The 25,166-nt window shown below is 41.8% G+C and overlaps 1 protein-coding gene across 7 annotated transcripts in view; it reads left to right on the forward strand.

The window, feature by feature from the left end:
• The window catches only part of LOC138783210 (ethanolaminephosphotransferase 1-like), a 42,004-nt gene extending 16,838 nt beyond the window's left edge, over positions 1 to 25,166 (forward strand). For 4 of the 7 annotated variants that reach the window (XM_069957611.1, XM_069957612.1, XM_069957610.1 and 1 more), the window contains 10 exons: positions 383 to 451; positions 1,340 to 1,448; positions 5,522 to 5,596; positions 7,509 to 7,777; positions 10,880 to 10,988; positions 11,557 to 11,605; positions 15,405 to 15,585; positions 20,842 to 21,024; positions 22,820 to 22,906; positions 24,879 to 25,166. In XM_069957611.1, the coding sequence (XP_069813712.1) occupies positions 383 to 451; positions 1,340 to 1,448; positions 5,522 to 5,596; positions 7,509 to 7,777; positions 10,880 to 10,988; positions 11,557 to 11,605; positions 15,405 to 15,585; positions 20,842 to 21,024; positions 22,820 to 22,885 (1,110 nt within the window). In that variant the 3' untranslated portion in view covers positions 22,886 to 22,906; positions 24,879 to 25,166. Of the gene's footprint in view, positions 1 to 382; positions 452 to 1,339; positions 1,449 to 5,521; positions 5,597 to 7,508; positions 7,778 to 10,879; positions 10,989 to 11,556; positions 11,606 to 15,404; positions 15,586 to 20,644; positions 20,777 to 20,819; positions 21,025 to 22,819; positions 22,907 to 24,878 lie in introns of those variants that run through there. The other 3 variants (XM_069957609.1, XM_069957613.1, XM_069957614.1) reach the window with 3 other exon arrangements.

Here is a 25,166-nt window from a genome sequence, read left to right on the forward strand (position 1 = left end):
TGCCCCTCCTCCACTCGCTCTCCCACCCAGTGCAGGGAGCTCTTAAACCAAAGCAATGCTCTTAAACCAAGTTACAATTTTGAAAAACTGTGAGCTCCTTTTGCAAAATGCTCTCAATCCAAGTTACTCTTAAACTGAGGTACCACTGTATTTAATATTTATTGTTTTTAATTTTTAATGTTAAAATATGAGGGCATTGCAATGGATGCAGACTGATACAAAATCATTAGCTGTTCATTTATTCATTCATATCTGTTCATTAATAGTTGAGCCTATTTTGCTATCCAGTATTCCACTATTCTATATGCTGTCAGTTTCATGTGATATTTATAATTACGTACATTTTTTTTTTTTACATATTAATCATATTACATTTTTTCAGTATAGTGCAGTGGACACAAATCCCTTATCTGTATATGTTATGCAGCATGTATGGAACAGAGTTGTACAGGTAGGATTTATTTACCCTGTTATTTACTACTGAATGTTATCATTATTCATCCAGACATGTATATTTTTGCATTGGTAAACTATGACTTTGTGATGATGAAAAACTCATCTTCAAAAAGATACTGATAAACTAATGCGGGTCCAAAGATGAGCTACAAAAACACTGGAAGGTCTCAAGCATGAAACATATCAGGGAAGTCATAAAGGGTATTTCTATCTGGGAAATTTATGTCATATATGTCCCCCTGATGAAGGTCTAACCTCTGATTCCTGAATCTATCTTTAGACCGAGGGCCCCCAGTCCCCCGTGACCTGCTGAACCCTGCCAAAGGTGGTCAAGGAGTCAATAAAAGCCTAGCCAGTTGCATTACACAATTTGCATTACTCACATTAACATTAATGGGAGTTGTGTAAAAACTTAATATTACAAGCTAAAGCTGTTTACATAACTCACAATGCTATGTTGTTTACTCAACTTCCATTAAAGTCAATGGGAGTTACATATATCGCATGACACCGCCATCTCTTTTCAAATTCCTAACCAGTTTGGCATCTGCAATCGGTTTGGAGGAGACCGGGGAGCCCTCCTTCCCAGTTAGTAAGAACTTGTAGGAACCAAATTTGTACAGTCCGGAGGGAAGAAGGGGAAGAGAGAACATGATTAAAACCTTTAAATATGTGCTCTAAAATGTGCAACAATTCTGTTTCCATTCTCTGAATTGGTGGAGGGCCCAGTGGTTAGACCCCCATCAGTCGATCAGCTGATAACTAGCTGAGATGGGAATACCCTTTAACCCTTTAGTATCATAGGCAGGGCACATGAATAGGTTGCTCTCATACAACAGCTTCTATACTAATAGTGCCATTACTTTTTCTGTTTTTTGGTCAGATAGTGCCACTTTGGATTGCTCCGAACATGTTAACTTTCTCAGGATTCTTGATAATTTTAGTAAATTATATCTTACTATGCTGTTATGACTGGGACTACTCAGCATCAGGTAAGACTTATGTTTATCTACAAGTAAGGGTAGTTTCTAAGACTCTAATTATTATTATTATTATTATTATTATTATTATTATTATTATGTTCTTTTGTGCTCAACATTTTTAACTTTTATGTAAATTGTAAACTTGGCCACTAGCCATATACTATCACATATCCAGAATTCCATATTATATGGCAACTACCACCCAAATGTGTGGTGCTAAAAGATAAATACATAAAATGGGACATCTGGGTCATTTTGGCAAAGATGTCATTTTGTAGTTACATTTTTTGTTAAATTTCAGAGATCATTGGACTGTAAATATAGGAATGACCTTCTCCTAGCGTTCCAAATCTGAGAGACTAAGGGTCCTAGTACACAGCCCGAACATAAACTGTAAATGAGCATCAATCTGCTAGATAAGCACTCGTTTTTTGGGGTGTTTTTTTTAAACCATATTTTATTGAAAAATTTTCACAAAAGGAATCATGTACAGAAATGAAGAGTAAGAGAATCATTATTCAGTGAGAGAACACATTTGAACAGTCCAGTGTGTAACAGCATCTGCACTTTACAGCCGTTTGCAAATGGTATAACAGTATACATACTAGAGTATGTGCAGGGTAACAGAAGTAGGTGAGGTCTCCATCATTATGACTAGGGATGAGCGAACTTTTGAAAAGTTCTGTTCGGATTCGTCCGAACCGAAAACGAACCTTGCTCTAACTGCTGAATAATTGCAGCTACAATAGTGGGAGTGTGATAGGGTATAGTTTTGTTTAGTTGCAGTTGATATTACAATGAAAAAAGTGTGGGGGGGGGAGTGCAAAAATAATGAGAAAAAAATAAATAAATAATAATAATAGGAATAATAATAATAAAATATAGTGAATAAAAGTGCCAGAATAGTGACAAAAAATATTGAAAAAAAAAGTTTACAAGGAGGATGCGGCAGCACTTGATTGCACCCAGGCCAGTATTGTTGAGAAGAGACAAGTCGAGAAACAGGAGGAGGCAGCAGTAGATTGCTCGCCTCTCAGGCCAGTATTGTTGAGAAGAGACAAGTTGAGCAGCAGGAGGAGGCAGCAGTTGATTGCTCGCCTCTCAGGCCAGTATTGTTGAGAAGAGACAAGTCGAGAAACAGGAGAAGGCAGCAGTTGATTGATTCCAGTCCAGTATTATTGAGGAAAGGCTACTTGAGCAGGTGGCAGCAGTTGATTGATTCCAGGCCAGTATTATCGAGGAGAGCCTATTTGAGGAGGAGGAGGCAGCAGTTGATCGATTCGAGGCCAGTATTATTGAGGAGAGGCTACTTGAGGAGAAGGAGGAGGCAGCAGTTGATCGATTCCAGGCCAGTATTATTGAGGAGAGGCTACTTGAGGAGGAGGAGGAGGCAGCAGTTGATTGATTCCAAGCCAGTATTATTGAGGAGAGGCTACTTGAGGAGGAGGAGGCAGCAGTTGATCGATTCCGGGCCAGTATTATTGAGGAGAGGCTACTTGAGGAGGAGGCAGCAGTTGATTGATTCTAGGCCAGTATAATTAAAAACAGACTACTTGAAGAGTAGGAGGAGACAGCAGTTGATTGATTCCAGACCAGTATTATCGAGGAGAGGCTACTTGAGGAGGAGGAGGAGGCAGCAGTTGATTGATTCCAGGCCAGTATTATCGAGGAGAGGCTACTTGAGGAGGAGGAGGAGGAGGCAGCAGTTGATTGATTCCAGGCCAGTATAATTAAAAACAGACTACTTGAAGAGCAGGAGGAGGTAGCAGTTGATCGATTCCAGGCCAGTATTATCGAGGAGAGGCTACTTGAGGAGGAGGAGGCAGCAGTTGATTGATTCCAGGCCAGTATTAACGAGGAGAGGCTACTTGAGGAGGAGGAGGCAGCAGTTGATCGATTCCAGGCCAGTATTATCGAGGAGAGGCTACTTGAGGAGGAGGAGGCAGCAGTTGATCGATTCCAGGCCAGTATTATGGAGGAGAGGCTACTTGAGGAGGAGGAGGCAGCAGTTGATCGATTCCAGGCCGGTATAATTAAAAACAGACTGCTTGAGGAGCAGGAGGAGGCAGGAGTTGATCGATTCCAGGCCAGTATTATTGAGGACAGGTTATCACAAACGAACAAACAACCTTTTTTTTTTTTTTTTTACTTTTTTAGGTTTTTTTTTTAACAACTTGGGTTGCAGCTATACGAGGTTGACGGCACCCAGCAAAGCAGCAATTTACAGGTTATCACAAACGAACAAACAAACGACCTCTTTTCTTTTACTTTTTTAGGAGTTTTTTTTAACAACTTTTTTGGTGGCAGCTATACGGGGTTGACAGCATCCAGCAAAGCAGCAATGTACAGGTTATCACAAATGAACGAATAAACAACCTTTCTTTTTTTAACTTTTTTAGTTTTTTTTTTAACAACTTTTTTGGTTGCAACTATACGGGGTTGACGGCAACCACCACAGCAGCAACAACTAACGTCTCCCCTCAGTCACAGAACGGTAGCTGGTTCTGACTCTTCTCACTTTTCTCTCTTTTTTTTTTTATCTCCCTATCTCTCCCTAGATATCACAAGTTTTTTACTTCCTATCTCTCCCTCTCTCTACCCCCCTGTAGCTATCTACTTGTTTGCCTATCTATCTATGTGCTTTCCATCCCTAACTAGCACAGAGCTCCTCTCTCTCTGATGTCTAGACACACAATGAGAAAGAGCAGGGACGCTCAGACACTTCCTGTTCCTGTAGGGACGTCACACACCTTGATATTCACATAAAAACAGGATAAAAGGGATTATAGGAGTAATAATTCCTTGTATTCTCTTCCATTCTGTGAAAACAATACAGTTTTGCGACACTGTTGCGATTTTAACGAACTTCGTAACAAACTTTTTGAAAGTTTGGTTCCGTAGCGAACCGAACTTTTTGCAAAGTTCGTAACGAATCTGGTTCGTAACGGTTCGGTTCGCTCATCCCTAATTATGACAGTAAGCGGACAAGAAACTTAAGCCCAGAGAAGATAGAGTCAGGAGCAAAGTGTGCTTCATACTGTAGTAATAATTTGCCAGGTAGCATTCAGTGAAACCGTAACCATAAACAAAAAGAAAACAGAATTATTTTTTTTTTTAGCATAGTCCACACTAGAACAATGTTGTTTGCGATGGGAACAAATGTCTTTTTACCTAGTAGCCAACGGTATGTCAGAGTATCTTGGTGAGAGAAGTGTAGGGCGTTGAGTGTAATGTGATGGGCCACAGACTGCGGGGTAGGTCATGTGTAGCAGCGGTGTCTGTACATAGTCCCTCTCCAAGGGTGCCTAAGTCTATTAGAGTGAGTCTATCCGGTGGGGTCAGGAAGCTTGAGATTGCCTTGTTCCCCTTTCAAGTCAGCCTGGCAGTACCAGGTTGTTAGTTTAAAATGTTGTATCAACTGGGAACGTTTGGCTGCTGAACTCCACGATTGTATATAGGCTTTCCAATTAGTGAAGAAGCGTTTAGACAGTTATTCCTTGTTACGTAAGGTAATGAGTAGTTCATGTTGTAGAATGGAGTTCATGTATTCACTGACTTCTCCTATAGTGGGGGTGGAGGGCTTAATCCAGTGGCGCAGAATGCACTTTAGTGCAAAAGCGCTCATTTAACTGAGTAATTAGGTGGGCTGATTATTGTGGAGCAAGGGCTGCACGGACATTGTTAGCGATGTCCGTGCAGCCCTTGCCTCTAGTATAAAATAATAAAATATTAACTCACCTTACCACGTATTCCGGCATCCTTGGGCCTTCTCTGGTGTTCTCGGAGGCCTTTCCTGGTGTCTGCAGCTCTGCCTTCCGTGCACTGACAGGCCGCCGGCCGCTCAGTCAGTTACAGGCCGAGACAGGCCACTGGACGCTCAGCCAATCACAGGCCGTGGACTCTACATTCTTTACACCATTGTTTATGGAAACACTTCTGGAAGCCTAAAAGCACTCATTTTAAAGATTCTCAGAATTTTTTTCTGTTTTGAATGTTTTTATTTGTAAAGTGTTCCCTCGTGTTGGTCCATATCGATAATTGCCTATTGTACTAATATTAAACCTTCTCATAATTATTGGCAGCTATTAGCAATCAGCATATTCCTAACTGGATTTGGATCTCTGCTGCTTTGGGAAACTTTTTGGCCTATGCATTAGGTATGATAATTTATGTAACATAGGAAACGTTTCATAGGAAATGTTTAAGATTGTAATAGTTATTTATAGAACTGAGAATATTGTGTTAAAATTCATCATAATTGTTAATTTAGTTAGTACTGAAAGTTTGAAGCTGAACTCTGACTGCCGAGGGCAGCAAAGCCAGTTCTAAGATCAGATACAGGACACTCAGTCTTATCTGAAACTGATACGAAAAAATATTTTTTATTTTTAGAATAGTTTACAATACAGATAGTAAACGTGCAAGGAAAATCAGATATGTGTAATAAACAAAGCAACAGTCCAAACAGGGGGAGCAAGGGCCTTGCTCACAAGAGCTTACAATCTTACAATCTAAAAGGAAATAGAGATAATACAAAGGTAAAAAATTACTTGATTTGTACAGTGGTCCCGCAATACACAATAGGGCAAATAAAAGCCACATGAACCAGCCAGTATCTGTATGAACTGACATAAAATTTATATTAGTGCTTGGAGCAAATTTTCTGCATTTCCAACATTAATGTGTTATCATATTGCTATACCAGGTTCGGCCAGGTTCACACAGTGTATAACAGCGTCCGTTCTGTGACCCGTCCATGTCACAGAACAGCCGGTGTTAGTAAAGATTATCCCGGCCGATACTGCAGTACCGGCCGGATGATGTTCATTTGTGCTGAATTAGGATGCGGGCGCATCCATGTGGGCCTGAATCCCAATTCACCATAGCCGACAATGGAGAGTGCGGCCGGAGCCGCACTCTGCATTGTGTGACCTGTCAGGCTTGTGCGTCCGCTATTCAATTAATAGTGGCAGCACAAAACTGACATGTCAGTTTTCCGTGCGTCTGCTAGGGATTCCAACCGGAGTGTATTCTATGTGTATACACTCTGGCCGGGATTCCCTTCGCGTATTAATCACGGCCGTTGTTGCAAATAGGCAACCACGGCAGTGATTGATACAAAACTTACGTTGTGTGAACATAGCCTTAGAGTTAGGGTTAGTTATTTCAGTTTGCAAAAAGTTGTAACATTATTGTGACTCCTGCAATCTATGTTTTTCTCTAGGAGGGAATGTCCTTGTAACAATTAGAACAATTGTAGCATGAAAATAGACCTACAGAACTCTGCGGATTAAGGCCATGTTCACATGGCTTAAGACACCGGCTGTTCCATGACCCAGCCGGGTCATGGAACGGCGGTGTCAGAGGAGATCAACCCGGCCGGTACTGCAGTATCGTCCGAATGATCTTCACTGCCACTGAGTTCCTCACTGCACACAATGCTCCATTGAGTGCAGTGACAGGTTTTCTGCGGCCGCTATTCATTAAATAGTGGCCGCAGAAAACTGACACGCCGCTAGGGATCCTGGCTGCAGTGTATACCAATCAGATTCCACCTTTCATTTTCCAAAGAGTCTGTGAGGAATGAAAGATGGAATCTAATTGGTTGCTAGGGGCAACTGAGCCAGTTTCACTTCACAACATGTTTGATAAATCTCCCCCTATGTGTATACACTCTGTCCGGGATTCTTTAGAAGGCAGCACTATGTAAGTTCCGTAGTAATCATGGTCGTTGTTACAACGGCCGTGATTATTACGAAACTTGCGTAGTGTGAACATAGCCTAATACTAAGTTTTCTTGCAGCTTGAAAATGCTTGTTTGCTGATTTTCAAAATACTTCTCCCTTCTCACTTCTTCTAGGAGAGAATACAACAGCTTATATAGTCACAACATAGCAGCACATAGTTCAGTACAGGTCCATAGTGTAGACATGTGGTTCTGCAATGGTTCTTTCTATATATTTGAGGTCTAAGGGGGGGGGGGGGGACACATTCACTTGCTGAAATGTTATATGAATTGTGTTCATGTTTCATGGACCAACTAGAGTTTCAATTGTTTGTTGTTTGCAGATTCAATTGATGGAAAACATGCCAGACGGACTCAGTCCAGCAGCCCTTTGGGAGAGTTATTTGACCATGGGCTTGACAGCTGGACAGCGTCTATATTTCCGCTGTCTTTGTTCTCAATATTTGGATGTCATTCAGGAGAAGCTGGACTAACACCAGTGAAGATGTATTTTGTAACTAGTGTTGTACTCTTCACCTTTATGCTCTCACATTGGGAAAAATACAACACTGGAGTTCTCTTTCTTCCGTGGGCATATGATATCAGCCAGTTGGTGAGCCAGAAGTTTTGTCTTATTTCTACCTTCTTTCTAGACTAGATGCTATTTATATAGATGCGTAGTGGAGACAGTAATACTTACAGTGCATTTGTTCCTCCGCGAGACAAGTATCTCGGCATCTGAAACCTCTCTAAGGGAGCCTGTCAGCAGTATTGACCCACCAGAACTGCTGGCTGCCTTATACAGAAGATAAGAAGGAGAATGTAACAATACCTGTTGCCTCGTCATGCAGGTTGCCTGTCAGAGAAATATTTTTTTTTTATCTCCCAGCCAAAGCCATGACAAGTGCCCAGGAGGCTGGCTCTACTTGTTAGGTGCTCAGAACCTCTGTATTGATAGCAGCCCTGGCCCCTTTATGCAGCGATCATTACTAGCTATAGAGGTACTTCTTATTGGTTACTAGAGCTGTCAATCATAGCTGACAGGGACCACCTCAATACAGGGAGTTGCATGCCTTAACCAAAAGAGCCTATTTCTTGGATACTTGCTGTGGTAGCCACATAGACCTCAAACAAGATTTTTCTCAGTCATGCAACAGACTCTGGATTTCGTTCCATTCCCCTCCCCAACTTCTGTATAGGGGTCTAAGCAGTTTTGATGCCACCTAACTCATTAAACTTTTCCCTGTGGTATTAAAATATTTATGGGGGATTCATGTTCTTAATTGCTCATATCAACTGTGTACTGTGACAGGGTATTGAACCAATAGCTCCCTGTCTATATAGCCTCTGAACGCAGCAGACGTGTTGATGTAGGGTAGAGTTCATCCAACACCTATTCTACTCAAACCCCCCTTATCTTGGCCAATAATGCATATGTCCTCATTAAGCAGAGGGGAATAGGCTAATGACACCGCGATTGCTGTGTTTTGTTGGTCTATTTTTCATTGCCCCTGTTAGCCAGAATCCTACTCCACACTGACGAGGGGCAACTACCCCGAAACGATCGTCTGTGGATGGATGCCTGCCTTGGTAAACCCTTGTCATGTCGCAATACTCTCCACAGAGTTAGACTTTGACGTATAAGGGACCACCCTGGTATTTCCCTATTTGTGTTCCAATACTCGCAACCGAGTGGGACTTAAGGGGCTACGTATCAGGGTGGTTTGGTGATCTCCCCACTGGGAGGTACCCCCTTGGCAATAGGCTTCCCTCCCCTGGAGGGATATCTGGCTATTCCCGTGTTTTGAGACTCGTAACTGAGACTCCACGGACCCTTCTTTTGCATATTTAAATTTATAGGGGGCAATGCATCAGTGGAGACTCTTTAGTGAGTACTCCATCTGATTTTTTTTTTTTTGTCGCTGGTCTCCCTGAGTTCAGCGATTGCTGTGTTTTGTTGGTCTATTTTTCATTGCCCCTGTTAGCCAGAATCCTACTCCACACTGATGAGGGGCAACTACCCCGAAACGATCGTCTGTGGATGGATGCCTGCCTTGGTAAACCCTTGTCATGTCGCAATACTCTCCACAGAGTTAGACTTTGACGTATAAGGGACCACCCTGGTATTTCCCTATTTGTGTTCCAATACTCGCAACCGAGTGGGACTTAAGGGGCTACGTATCAGGGTGGTTTGGTGATCTCCCCACTGGGAGGTACCCCCTTGGCAATAGGCTTCCCTCCCCTGGAGGGATATCTGGCTATTCCCGTGTTTTGAGACTCGTAACTGAGACTCCACGGACCCTTCTTTTGCATATTTAAATTTATAGGGGGCAATGCATCAGTGGAGACTCTTTAGTGAGTACTCCATCTGATTTTTTTTTTTGTCGCTGGTCTCCCCGAGTTCAGCGATTGCTGTGTTTTGTTGGTCTATTTTTCATTGCCCCTGTTAGCCAGAATCCTACTCCACACTGACGAGGGGCAACTACCCCGAAACGATCGTCTGTGGATGGATGCCTGCCTTGGTAAACCCTTGTCATGTCGCAATACTCTCCACAGAGTTAGACTTTGACGTATAAGGGACCACCCTGGTATTTCCCTATTTGTGTTCCAATACTCGCAACCGAGTGGGACTTAAGGGGCTACGTATCAGGGTGGTTTGGTGATCTCCCCACTGGGAGGTACCCCCTTGGCAATAGGCTTCCCTCCCCTGGAGGGATATCTGGCTATTCCCGTGTTTTGAGACTCGTAACTGAGACTCCACGGACCCTTCTTTTGCATATTTAAATTTATAGGGGGCAATGCATCAGTGGAGACTCTTTAGTGAGTACTCCATCTGATTTTTTTTTTTTGTCGCTGGTCTCCCTGAGTTCAGCGATTGCTGTGTTTTGTTGGTCTATTTTTCATTGCCCCTGTTAGCCAGAATCCTACTCCACACTGACGAGGGGCAACTACCCCGAAACGATCGTCTGTGGATGGATGCCTGCCTTGGTAAACCCTTGTCATGTCGCAATACTTTCCACAGAGTTAGACTTTGACGTATAAGGGACCACCCTGGTATTTCCCTATTTGTGTTCCAATACTCGCAACCGAGTGGGACTTAAGGGGCTACGTATCAGGGTGGTTTGGTGATCTCCCCACTGGGAGGTACCCCCTTGGCAATAGGCTTCCCTCCCCTGGAGGGATATCTGGCTATTCCCGTGTTTTGAGACTCGTAACTGAGACTCCACGGACCCTTCTTTTGCATATTTAAATTTATAGGGGGCAATGCATCAGTGGAGACTCTTTAGTGAGTACTCCATCTGATTTTTTTTTTTGTCGCTGGTCTCCCTGAGTTCAGCGATTGCTGTGTTTTAATGACACCTCTAGCAGCGGCTTATCTCTTTTGGGAACAAAGGATAGGGCATGTTGAAATCCAACATACCTGAACCTTTTTTTCACCTGACAACTTCTAACACTAGATGGTTAGTTGGTGTCATAATGTTTGGCACCTTTAGCATGAACCTGTTGTTTAGCAAACTGACACTTATAAAGCCATTGTTTTTCTGATGTTTTTATCTTACTTTATTATCTGTTGGAAAATGAATAAGTAAACATTTTTGGAAAACTAGATGGTCAGCTGATCCTACCAAAATCGGCAGCAATTGTCAATGTCCATCTTATGTGTATGACTACATTTACATAAGCCTTAACCATGATTTTATCCTTGTGTTTTTAGTCAATGACTTTGGTTTACATCCTCACTGCTATAGTTGGAGTAGAAACATTCCATAAACCTGTGTTCCTGCATGTATACATGCATGATTTCTTGATTACATTCCTTGTTGGTATGTATCCTTAAGAAATATATAAATGACATATTACATTGCTGTTTGCTTTTTGTTGTGACAGTGGCTGAACATTAAAGAGGTTTAACTGCATTAAGCCATAATCTGAGCACTCAATTGCTTCAGCCTGCTGGAGACAGGCTGAAACAATCACAGAGTCAGGCAGCCTGGGAGGCCTAGAAGAGGCCTCTGGCAGTACTGGCAATGGACTGGCTTCCTGTGATTATGCCATGGGGAGCTGATCCGGACCACTAAACCACTGATTAGGTATGTTTAGGCCATCTAAATGGTTAAATAGCCAACATGGCGATCGCTCTGTTCTGGATATTAGCAGTTACCCCAGATGCTGATAGCAGCTGTGAGGCGGCAAGTGTGGAACAGACTTGAGTTCTAAACCCGCTCTATACACTGTTAATGGCACCAGGATGAGCATGTTAGTCCTGTGTCATCAACCAGTTAATGTCTGTAATGTCATAATTATAAAATAAATTATATACTTGAAATCTATTCTCAATACTTTTAGAAAATAACAAACTAATTTTATCAAATATTTGTTTCTGCTTTTCAGGATGCAGTTTACTAATCGCCCTTCCCCAAACAGTGTATAATATTGTTAAGTAAGTTGGCATTTTAACTTAAACATGCATGCTAAAGAGGTAAATGTGCTGAATGTTTGCATTGCTTTCTATGAAATGAAATGTGTAACCCTCCCTATTTTAACATACAAGCCTGTATGGATTTGAGCGCATTTTATTCTTTTATATAACTAAGTGTAAGGGTAGCTTCACACATACCGGATCCACAGCGGATTTCATGCTGCGAGTTTGCAGCGAAATCTTCATTCCACTGTGGATATGTAAGCCGGCCCCTTTAACCCCCCGCAGCTCCCGGCCCGGAGCATACATTACCTGCTCGGCGGCTGTGTGTGAGGCTCCCTTCGCTCCCTATCAGCCAATCAGTGCACAGCAGCACTGATTGGCTGATGGGGAGTGAGAGAAGCCGGGAGCCTCAAACATACCGCGGCGACAAGCAGGTAATGTATGCTCCAGGCCGGGGGGTGGCGGGGGGGTTAAAGGGGCCGGGTCACATGCTGGCAGCAGAATGAAAATTCCGCTGCGGGTATTTGACCCATTCAACTTTACACTACCAGGATCCACAAACTTGCAGTGGATGGAGTGAGGTAGGCCGGAGCAGTGACACTGGACTTAGATTGTTATTTTATATATTTTTTATGTACCTTATTTAAAGGTATACCTTTAGGCTGGGTTCACACACAGTATATTTCAGGCAGTATTTGTTCCTCATGGCAACCAAAACCAGGAGTGGATTGAAAACACAGAAAGGCTATGTTCACACAATATTGTAATTGAATGGATGGCCGCCATATAACGGTAAATTACTGCCATTATTTCAATACAACGGCCGTTATTTTAAAATAACAGCAAATATTTGCCATTAAATGACGGCCATACACTTAATTACAACATTAAGTGCACATAGCCTTTCTGTGTTTTCAATCCACTCCTGGTTTTGGTTGCTATGAGGACCTGACATGAGGACCAAATACTGCCTGAAATATACTGTGTGTGAACCCAGCCTAAAAGTGACCATCAAGCAGCATCATTGTAGCTAAATTTTCTGACTAAATGTTGATGAAAATCACAAAGATTTCAAATCTGTGTGAGAGCTGTAAACATTTACATCTGAGACCTTTGGAGACCTCCAAGCGAAATCCCAAAGTTTAGGTGCTGGGGGCCTTTGGTTTCAGAGATCTGTGCAGATTCAATCTCATGGAATTAAACATGTCTCTGTGCCATATCAAATTTTTATTTTTCCTATCAAGTAGATGAACTATGCCTTATGGCCCTATTACACCAACAGATTATCTGACAGATTTTTTTTAAGCCAAAGCCAGGAATGGATTTGAGAAGAGGAGAAATATCAGTCTTTCCTTTGTTGCCTGTTCTCTGTTTATAGTCCGTTCCTATATCAGATAATCTGTTGGTGAAATAGGGCCCTAACAGGCGAAGTCCGGTGTGTGTGTGTGTGGGGGGTGTGGGGGGTGGGGGGGGTGGGGGGGGGTGGGGAGGGGGGGATTTAGCCATCCGTCAGCTGTGTTGTGACAAAGACAGTGGGGAGCTAAAGAAGACAGCTGGCAGGGTCCATAAGCAGGATGCGGCGCTGCACAGGCACTGGGATAGGTAAATATGACCCCTTTTTTATGTTTCCCACCCCCGTCCCATAATTATTTTTTTTTTTGCCTCCCCCTGGACTTCTCCTTTATGCTCTTCTTAAGTTTACTACTGGATGTAGTTCTTATTTCATGTTTATTAATTATAAAAATTTTTATCTTATACAACTATTGTTTTGATTAAAGATGACCTGTAACCTTTCCTGTCCTGTCTGTTTTAGGCAACATATGAAATACCTGTGAAATAACAATTCTGAATGATCTTCTTTTATGTTCTGTGTTGTGCTGTTCCTCGGTTATTCTTATTTCAAATGTGTAATTGAATTACCAAGTGGGTGTAACCAATTGGGGGCTTGTACCTACACTGTTTGGCACTATCCAATCAGAGCTGATAGTACTTGACTGTGTAGGGACCCACCCCAACTAATTTTTAGTAAGAATAACATTAACAGAAGTTCACAGAGCTAAAAGAAAATATATTCCTAAACTGTTATTTTATGGGGAATACAAGGATCTACTAAAACATAATGTTCAGTAATGGTGACGGGTTTCCTTTAAATATAACATTAAAATGTTGTGCTTATGCATTTAAAGATGTATTCTGCTAAAATTAAACATTTAATATGTTGCTTCCCTGGCATAGAACATAACAGAAATACTATTCTTACCTTTCCCTGCTCCCCCGGTGTCCTCCTACATTATCTTTGGGTCACGTCTGAAAGATCCCGCCTCCTGATGAAGATGTTGCAGGAGAACACCAGGGGAGCATGGAAAGGTAAGAATATTTGTTATATTCTGCGCCAGGGCAGCAACTTTTTAAGAGTTTAATTTTAGTAGAATACCCCTTTAACAAAACCTAGATGCCATTACCTTATGTCTGCTTTGCTGTAGGTTTAGTGTACCACTTTTTTTAAGATTGAAGAAGAGAAATTAAATTAGTGAAGAAATTATACTTATCCTACTTTAACACATTTGGGTGTATAATTGCAATTATCGCTTACAAAGCCAGAAACAGATTGGCGTGGGAGAAAAGTATAAATAAGGGAATTAAAGTAGAAGCATGCAATGGTGATTTCCTCTTCTCAAACAATTTATTGAAACAAAAGGCAATACCAGTGATGGGTATACCATAATATAAATTTCAGTGTCTCAATAACTTGTCACGTGCCCTTGAGCATCAATTACAGATTAGCAATGACATCTCATGCTGTTCACAAGTCTGCTGAGGCAGGGCATCTCACTCCCACTACAGAGTTACGAGCCAAAACTACTCAGCTGATCATATAGGTTTTCTATGGGATTCAGGTCTGGAGAAAGTACAGGCCACTTTCCCCCAATCTCCAGCAGCTGTTCCCTTATAATGCAAACTCGATAAGCTGGAGCATTGTTCTTCATGAAGATGAAGTTAGTCCTGTGTTGTTTAGTCACAATGACTGGATTAATGATGTTGGTCAAGTAGTATGGACTTGTCCCTGTACTATTCACAGAGTGTAGGGCAGTTGGGTATAGACTAAACACCTGCCCACACTGTAACACCATTACCACCAAGCACCACCAAGCACCACCTCCTTGTTAGAGAACAGCAAGTTGTGCAAAAAGTACTGATACAGTTGGACATGTGCATTCAAAAGTTTTTAGAGTTGGTCACATTAAGTTCACCTGTAAAGGTTAGAGTGCATTATAGATTCATCCTAAACACTCCTCTCCCCCCTCCCAAACCAAATATTCCTAATAGTATATATTAAGGCTGCGTTCACACTACGTATATTTCAGTCAGTATTGCAACCAAAACCAGGATTGGATTAAAAACACAGAAAGGCTCTGTTCACACAATGATGAAATTGAGTGGATGGCCGCCATATAACAGTAAATAACTGCCATTATTTCAATATAACAGCCGTTGTTATAAAATAACAGCAAATATTTGCCATTAAATGGCGGCCATCCACTCAATTTCATCATTGTGTGAACAGAGCCTTTCTGTGTTTTTAATCCACTCCTGGTTTTGGTTGCAATACTGACTGAAATATACTGACTGAAATATACGTAGTGTGAACGCAGCCTTAAAGGTGCATAGGCACATTGAGCCTTCTCATCTTTTCAAATCCATTCCTGGCTTTGTCTTCAATAATTGTAATATAAAACCAGAATAAAGTGTATAAGGAACCATAAAATAATAATAATTTGGTGTCTAGAGTGACATCTTCCACCTCTTCTGTCTGCAGAGCTTATCGACAGAAAACCCTGCTAAAGAGCTCTATATATGAAGGACTTTTACCATTATTTTCTCCTTCCCTTTTATTTATTTTGTTGACTATCTGGACCATTTTTTCTCCATGTAAAATCCTGGACAGACAGCCAAGGTTATTTTTATGGATGGTTGGTGTGTTTTTCTCAAACGTGACTGTAAGTATTAGTTGAATATGTTCTTTGTAGAACTGTGAAGCAAACTTGTTTTGTGACACTGAGGAACATAACAAAATGTCTAATAGTATAATTTGTTGGCCATAACATAAATAACATAAATGACTTTATTGGCCATAACAACTGATCGGAGCTTACTTTTCATGTCTTAAAGAGCTCTGGTAAAATCTAAGCTGATATCTGATTGGTTACTCTAGGCAACAGTTTTTTTTTATTATCTTCCTAATAGAGATGAGCACAACTTGAGCATACTCCAGTCCAGTCTTTCGGTTTATGAATACCGATGGCTGAAGAAGTTGGATGCAGCCCTGGGAAAATATTGATACAGCCAGAGGCCACGTTCACACACTGTGTTTTTACAATAAACAACGGCCGCTGTTTATTGACAGTGTGTGATTACATTGTAGTGTATAGAACACTGGCCGTAGTGTATTCACTCCGTATAGACTACGGCCGGTGTTTCATGCAGCTACACAGTAAAACCTAAATTTCTTTTTTGTGCAGCGGCTATTCAGTGGCTGTACAAAATAGCCTGTGCACACAATGTAAAGTACTGCTCACGGCCGTACCTTATATTGTGCTCTATGGCTAATTGGAGTGCGGGCACACCTGAATGTACCCACATTTCAATTAAAATGAAGTGATGTTCACCCCCGCCAGTACTGAAGTATCAGCCAGGTGAACATCTGAGACATCGGCCGTTGTTTAACACATCAAACACTGATCGTGTCAAACAACAGCCGATGTTCATGGCCATAGGCTGTTTTCCTGGACTCCCTAGAGCTGCATCCAACCTTTTCAGCCACTGGCATTCAAATTCCAAACAAGTGGACCTGAGCATGCTTGAGTTGTGTTCATCTCTACTTCCTAATGGTCTTTCTTGTTAGGTAGATGGGACACAACATCTCTACCATGTGTTTACACGGCTTGGGTTGGTGACTTAAAGGGGTTGTCCAGCGAAAATCTTTTTCTTTTAACCCCTTAACGACATCGGGCGTAAATTTAGAAGAATAACCCTTTGTGCATTCCGCAACTGGCACCCGCCGGCGGACTAATGCGGGCGCGTGTCTCCACCCGTGTCATAGACTCCAATCTATGCATGGGCGGATTCCATTGTCCATCCAAAGAATGAACATGTTGGACGGAGAGCAGAACCCGCCCGTGCATAGAATGGAGTCTATGAGACGGATGGAGACGCGCACCCGCATCAGTCCGCCGGTGGGTGCAAGCTGCGGAATGCACAAAGGGTTATCCTTCGCCATTCCACAGTGTGCACGTACCCTTAGAGTGTATGAAGGAAGGGACACCCGAATCCAGCCCCCAGATGCCCCCCCATCCTCCGAGTTAGTGGGGAGATAGTTTGGGACCTGATCTTCCCACTGCTGGATAAAGGTCACCACCTGTGGATAACTTTTATACCAGCAACCCCCTCTCCCGGTCCCTCGCTGCCCGAGCTACTGTAGCTTATGGCACGATCCGAACATATCAGAAGCAGTAATAGAGCCCTAATATTTAGCAGCCATGGAGCGGACCCAGCGCTTCTGGATATGAAGGACCCCGTATTGCACCAGGACAACATTTTCCAGGTGACGTCCCCCACACTGGAGATAGGGAGACCCCAGAAGAAGTGCAGAGTGTGGCGTAACAGGGGGATCAGGAAGGACACCATTTTCCAGTGTGACGCCTGTCCTGATCACCCCGGCCTCTGCATACTGGATCGCTTCAAGGCGCACCACACGTCATTGGAGTTCTACATAATCTAAATTCTGTCCCTTATTCCTATTTCAGGGGTCATGTTGAACCGGGGATTATTATGATTGCCATTATGGAGTCGGGAACCAATTTTTCCCCTGTGATGAGGCTACTGTTGTCTGCCTTACGAGGGTTTTTTGCCTTCCTCTGGATCAACACAAATTGAGTTTGATGGACACCTGTCATTTCCAACCTTATAAACTAATAACTGGCCTAATACCCCCAAATAAATTAGAATTGTCCCTTTTCCCCAGCTAAGTAGGTATGGCCGCCATTCCCATTAGAGGAGGCCATGATGCAATTACAAAGCCTCTATGCGGCCATGACAGTAGAAACCCCCCACAAGTGACCCCATTCTGGAAACTACACCCCATAAGGAATCTAACAAGGGGGGCAGCGGGGATATGGCCCCCTGGTGACGGCCACATTTGGGACGTGAAAATGAAAAAAATGGTATTTTTTATTTTCTCGGCACATGTTCCACATATGTGCCCGTCACCAGTGGGGTCCATATGCTCACTGCACCCCTTGTTAGATTCCTTATGGGGTGTAGTTTCCAGAATGGGGTCACTTGTTGGGGGTTTCTACAATCCTGGCAGCACAGGAGCTTTGTAATTGCGACATGGCCTCCATCCTCCATTTCAGCCTCTAAATGGCGCTCTGTCCCTTTGGTGGCTTGCCCTTTGCCCATATGGCACATTATATCCACATGTGGAGTATTTTCGTACTCAGGGGAAACTACCCTACACGTTTTGTGTTCATTTACTTTTTTAACTCCTTGTGGAAATGGAAAAATCAAGGCTAGACCAACATTTAGTGTAATTTTTGTAAAATGTTTACTTTCATTTTCACAAGGGGCTAAAAGATATAAAAAAAACACTAAATGTGTAGCGCAATTTCCCCTGAGTACGGAAATACCCCACATGTGGACATAAAGCGCCATGCGGGTGCAGGGTAAGCCTCCGAAGGGAAGGAGCGCCATTTGGTTTTTGAAGGCTGGATTTGGATGGAATGGATTTCGAGGGGCCATATTGCATTCAAAAGGCCCCTGTGTTGCCAAGACAGTTGAAACCCCCCACAAGTGACACCATTATGGAAACTACACCCCTCAGGGAATGTAACAAGGGGTGTAGTGAGCATATGGACCCCACTGGTGACGGGCACAAATGTGGAACAATGTGGCGTGAAAATGAAATATTACATTTTTTACAATATAATGTTGGTTTAGCCTTGAATTTATCATTTTCACAAGGGGTTAAAAGAGGGGAAAAAAAACTAAATGTGTAGAGCATTTTCTCCTGAGTCCGTAAATACCCCACATGTGGACATAAAGCGCCATGTGGGCGCAGGGCAAGCCTCTGAAGGGAAGGAGCGCCATTTGGATTTTGGAGGTTGGATTTGGCTAGAATAGATGATGAATGCCATGTCACATTTACAGAGCCCTCGTGCTGCCAAAACACTGTAAACCCCCCACAAGTGACCCCATTCTGGAAACTACACCCCTCAGGGAATCTAACAAGAGGTGCAGTGAGGATATTGACCCCTTGATGATCACTAGTGGGGTCCATATGCTCACTGAACCCCTTGTTAGATTCCTTGAGGGGTGTAGTTTCCAGAATGGGGTCACTTGTGGGGGATTTCCAGTGTCTTGGCAGCACGAGGGCTCTGTAAATGCGACATGGCCCTTGAAATCCTTTCCAGTGAAATTCAGCTTCCAAAAGCCAATTGGCGCTCCTTCCCTTTGGAGGCTCGTCCTGCGCCCCCTTGGCGCTTTATCGCCACATGTGGGGTATTTCCGTACTCGGGAGAAACTGCGCTACACATTTTGTATCTTTTTTTTCCTCTTGTCCCTTTAAGAAAATGAAAAATTGAAGGCTATTGAACGTTTTAGTGTAAAAAATACATTTTTCTTTTTTTACGCCACATTGTTCGGAAAATTTGTGAAGCACCTGTGGGGTCCAGATGCTCACCGCACCCCTTGTTACATTCCTTGAGGGGTGTAGTTTTCTAAATGGTGTCCCTTTAGGGGTGTTTTTTAGGTTTTGGCACCCCAGAGCCTCTGCCAACCTGAAGTGGTACGGTCAAAAATGACCAAATATAACGGAGGCGTTGAAATTCACTAGGCACTCCTTTATATCTGAGGCTTGTGGTTGCGTCAAATAGCACAATAGGGCCACATATGGGGTATTTCTATAAACTGCAGAAACGGAGCAATAATTATTGGGGTGCATTTCTCTGGTAATAGGTTTATAATTATGAAAAATATTGGATTACAATAAAATCTCTGCACAGAAAATTAAAATTTTCAAATTCCTTACACACTTAGCTTTTATTTCTGTGACTCCCCTAAAGGGTTAAAAAACTTTCTGGATATGCTTTTGCAGAGTGTGGGGGGTGCAGTTTCTGAAATGGGGTGCTTTGTGGGGCTTTCTAACATACAGGCCCCTCAAATACATTTTAAACCTGAACAGGTCCCTAAAAATATCTGATTTTGAAATTTTACTGAAAATTTGGAAATTTGCTGCTAATGTTTTAAGCTTCCTATTGTCTAAAAAATATGAAAGATCGTTTACTAAATGCCGCCAACATAAAGTAGACATGTTGCTAATGCTATTTAATATATAATTTATGTGGTATAACCACTTTCTGTATAAGCAAAAAAGTTTCAAAGTTGGAAAAATGCATTTTTTCACATTTTTTCACGTTATTTGGTTTTTTTTCATAAAGATTCGTTATGAGTATCGACTCCAATTTTCCAGAAATGTAAAGAACAATATGTCACGAGAAAACAATCTCAGAATCAGCCGGATAGGTAAAAGCATCCTGAAGTTATTAATGAATAAAGTGACACTGGTCATATTCATAAAATTTGTCTCTGTCATTAAGGCCATTTCAGGCTCTGTCCTTAAGGGGTTAAATCAACTGATGTCAGAAAGTTATATAGATTTGTAATTTACTTCTATTAAAAAATCTCAAGTCAAGATCCTGTCTCGGCCAGAGATGTCAGCAGAGAGCACTGTGTAAGACTGAAAATAAAACATTTCCTGCAGGACATACAGCAGCTAATAGGTATGGGAAGACTTGAGATTTTTTAATAGTAGTTAATTACAAATCTATATAACTTTCTGACGCCAGTTGATTTGAAAGAAAATGATTTTCGCTGGACAACCCCTTTAAAACTGCCTGGCCCTGCAAGCCTGTTTGTAATACACATCATTTTGGTGGTGGTGAGGTTGTAAAAGCAGCAAATTTGAGATAAGTCATTGCTATAGCTAATGTTTTGTTACAGTGCCTTATGCAATTTATTTTCCTGTACTAAATCTTCTAAAACAACCCAAGCAAGTTACAGCCTTAAATGCCAATAGAAAAGTAAGGAATTCATGTTCTAATTTTTATCTCTGTTTAAATTATACATCATGTGCTTCATACTTTTGTAGGCAGATTTCCTAATTTCATTTTGTCAGTATTTATACCTTTATTTGACAGTGCAGAGTTATTATATGCCAGATGAGTAACACCAGATCTGAAGCCTTTCATTGGCTTCTTTGGCCATTGGCTTTAGTGGTCGGTCTAGCTGTGTCTGGATATCTTGGGGCCCTGGAAGAGCCTACCCTCTTTGTGGTCACAGCTTTCACTACTGCTGCTCACATTCATTATGGAGTTTGTGTGGTAAGTGTTATTTTTATTATATCGAAATGAATGCATTTGACGAATATTCTTTTTTTTTTTTTTTTTTTTTTAAATTGGTAGTGATCGAGTGTATATCGAGGCAGCTCATTGACCCTCCTGGGTGGCAGATGGTAGGATCTGGGAGCTGAGCATGCATGTTTGCAAGGATGATGGGAGGGATACATTGCTGTGAAAAAGTGGTTGCCATACAGATAAGTGAACTTTGAGCAAGCTGGGGTTTGTCCGAACCTGATTGTGCAGCATTTGATTACTGGTGGTTGAAGAAGTTGGATGCAGCCCTAGGAAGTCCTGGAAAACATGGATACAGCCTCTGGCTGCATCCATGTTTTCCAGACAGCCTTAGGGCAGCATCCAACTTCTGGAGCCACTGGTAATCAAATGCTGCACAATCAGGTTCGGTCAAACCCCAGCTTGCTCAAGGTTCACTCATCTCTAGTTGCATTCTTGTTATAAGATTTAGAGTCCTTTTACACACGCAGATTTATCTGACCGATTATTGAGGCCACAGACAGGAATGGAATGGAGAAAAAAATCTCAGTCTTTCCTTTATGACCTGTTCTGTGTTTATAGTCTGTTCCTCGCTTTGGCTTTAATAATCTGCCAGATAAATCTGTCTGTGTAAAAGGACCCTTAGAGTCAACAGGTCCTGGCATTGTCATGCCTGGATGCGGCTTGTGAACTTCAGGTTTGTATAAAATTTACATTGGTTTACTGGTTGATATAGTAGGTAATGGTAAAATTAACCCCTTAAAGCGAATTTACCATCAGGTACATTCGCTTTAACATGACCCACTGATAGATTGGCATCGGCGCAGGGAAGCCGGTGTCGTGGTCCATTTTTTTTAACCACGGCCTGGTTCCCGTGTACGGCCCCATCCTATCCACGGGTACCGGGCTGCCCCCAATGGGAGGAATCTAACGGAGCTGCGTCATACAGGGGTGGGGGATTCCTCCCACTTGGGGAAGCCAAGGCCCGCCTCCAGGGCTTCAGCCCCGGCCCGATACCCGTGGATAGAACAGCGCCATACACTGGAACCGGGCCACGCCTTCCCTGCGCTGGCGCCGATCTATCCGTGGGTCATGTTAAAGCGAATGTACCTGATGGTACATTCGCTTTAAGTCCCACTTGGTTGTAAGTATTGGAACATAAATAGGAAAACACCAGGGTGGCCCCTTTTGTGTTAAAGTCTAACTCTGTTGTAAGTGTTGCAACTTGACAAGGGTTTACCAAGGCAGACAGCTGTTTCAGGGTATTTGCCCCTCATCAGTGTGGAACAGAATTCTGGCTAGCAGGATCAATGAAAAATAATGACCAACAAAGCACAGCAATCACTGAGCTCAGAGAGATCAGTGAAAAAAAAACAATGAAGTACTCCCTCAAAAGTTTCCACTGACACATTGCCCCCTATACATTTAAAAATGCAAAAAAAAAAGGTCTGTGGTGCCTCCGTTATGAGTCTTAAAACACGGGAATAGCCAGATATCTATAGGGGTTATCTATCAGGGTGGTTTGGTTATCTCCCCATCTGGAGGCACCCCTTGGGACAGGCTAGGGATATCTGGCTATTTGATCTTGTTATCATGGTACTGCACTTCATGGCGTACAAACACAATTAGTGCCACAACACACAGTAACATCATGGTGCACCAAGCTTTGAAACATGATAAGGTTTATCAGCTTAATCAGAAACACCCATTGTTCTAGAAATACATTGTTATTAAAGAGAATCCTGCTTCATCATGTATTCTTACAGCATGTTTTTTTTCCCCCTAGGGAAAGCAACTGAGCAGACATTTCCATATTTATGTGTTCTCTCTTAAGAAGCGGTATGCAGACTGAATAACTGACCTGAATCCACAGGTTTTATATTTTTATTAGATTTAAAGAACTGTAAGCAAGGTGCTGTAAATACTGATAATAGTGTGTTCTGGAGACATGTACAGTGAACTCCAAACTTTTTCTCATTATGTAAGTTTCTTATACTTGGCAATGTAAGGAAGCGTTCATCTTAGTTTCTAACACTGATCTAAGGAAAAAAAAACTATTGGGAAATGGATTAAACATTGCTGATTTTATTTTCCTCACTGTACTTGACAGCTGTATTATGAGTTATTAATATAGGCCATTGATGGCTTTAATGAACTACAGCAGTAATAAGGGTCTCTGTGGTAGTCTGTGTATTGGCGTAAGCAGTTGACTTTGTTTCCTAATAGAGTTAAAAATGGTGTGACCAGCCATGTATGAGCCGAAAGCTGCAAAATGTATATGCTAAGGCTGTTGTCACACACGGCAGGATGTAGAAGTATAAGTTCTTCCTTTTTAGTTCCCATTCCTTTCTAATCCAGTGGCAGATTTACTGAACAAGTGTAAGCGTGTGTGATAACATCACAAATGCACTCTTGCAAACAGGCTCGGTTATGGCAATACAGTGGCTGGTGAATAACACCATAATGGCATCAATGTTGGGGTTTCTTAGAGTAACAAACATTTTTTTTCATGGGGGTACTGTGGTGTAAAGGGGTTGTCCAGAGAGCAGAAGATGGCTAAAGGCTTCTGCAACCTGGTGCAACCTGTGATTACAGACCACCACTCTGCTCTAAAAACTGTAATCTTGCTTGTGTATATATTGCTATAATGCAGATGTGTAGCAAGATAGTGTATATACACTGTATAATATATATATATAAATATGTATACTGTATTTATACTCCACCCAGACTGCATTTAGAGCAGAGCAGTGGTCTGTAACCTTGACAACAAGCTGTCAACAATCAGCAGAAGTAAGCAGGTCTTCTAAATGAATTTGTTTGCAAATAAATTTAACTTGATGAGTCTTACAAGTATAACTAAGTTAGATGAGACTACCCCTTTAGGCTATATTCCCACAATGTAAAAATAAGGGCAAATATTTTTTTTGCAACTACGGCCATTATTTGCCCTTAGATTAAGGATCCCACTCACACCAATTGAGAAAACCAGAATATCTCCATACAACTGTGCATGTATGACACTAATAGGTGTATTAGACATAAACAATGCAGCCAAACAGTATCTGTAAATTACAGGCTTTAATAATAAAAAAAAAAAACTATAGAGGTTATGTTCCCATAACGTCTTTTTAGGTAAAAGATCATTATTTACAGCCGTCGTTATCAAATGGCTGGGTTTTTTTCACAAAGAAAATTACATTGTGGGAACATAGCCAGAATGTGCATGTATAATCTCACAACATACTATACACACGAATACCACAACAAAATATTATCCTAATAGTTTTACTGAACAAAATGCTCTATACAAAATCCACTATACAAGGCCCAGTGAGGCTGCCAATACATTTCTATCACCTACTGAGTGACTGGATAAAAAACACTATTCAAAGACCATAGAGTGACCATATAGTGGTTGAGGCCTAAACTGGCCTGAGCCTTACCAGTGTCATAAATCCCAACGTTATGTGTCCTGAGAAAGTGGAGCTCGCCCAGGGACCTGGTGCACATGCCCTAGATGCTCAATACTAGTGGCACCATTAAAAGATGGGGGGTGGGGAGCTGCTGTGACCGCTGAAGCTACACCACTGACATACATGATTTTATGTTGCTGTGAACATTTTTATACTGTGTTGGTACCAGGCCTGTAAATCAATGGACTCCCTGAATTTTGGCTTCTAATTTACCTGGTTCAGGAATAGTGACCCAAAGTATGTGCGCTTATATGTATTTTAATACCGATTATTTCATTCCATGTTACACAAGGCCACCTCTGTAATACTGATACCGTCCCCTAGACTAGCATTATCAGAGACATTTATTGTTTTACTCTTATCTTTTAGGGAAGTGATCTGACAAATGATTTGGACATTTAATTGTCTTGCTTGAAGAAACTATATGAAGTCTCTGAATATCTTGTTTCATACAAGCAAATGGGAGTCTGTCATGTGCAGACTGCAGAGCTGGTATATCAATGGTGAAGGAAGCCAGAGTTTTCTTTTTTATTTTATTTTGTATATAACCAGTTTAAGGTTTACATTTTATACAATCTTAAATGTTATTATCAATGTATTTAATTTTCTTTGTTATTTGTTCCTTAAAAAGAAATTAAAAAAAAAGTTTTAATGCAA

This window comes from Dendropsophus ebraccatus, chromosome 2, assembly GCF_027789765.1.
Source record: "Dendropsophus ebraccatus isolate aDenEbr1 chromosome 2, aDenEbr1.pat, whole genome shotgun sequence".
NCBI classification, from domain to species: Eukaryota; Metazoa; Chordata; class Amphibia; order Anura; family Hylidae; genus Dendropsophus; species Dendropsophus ebraccatus.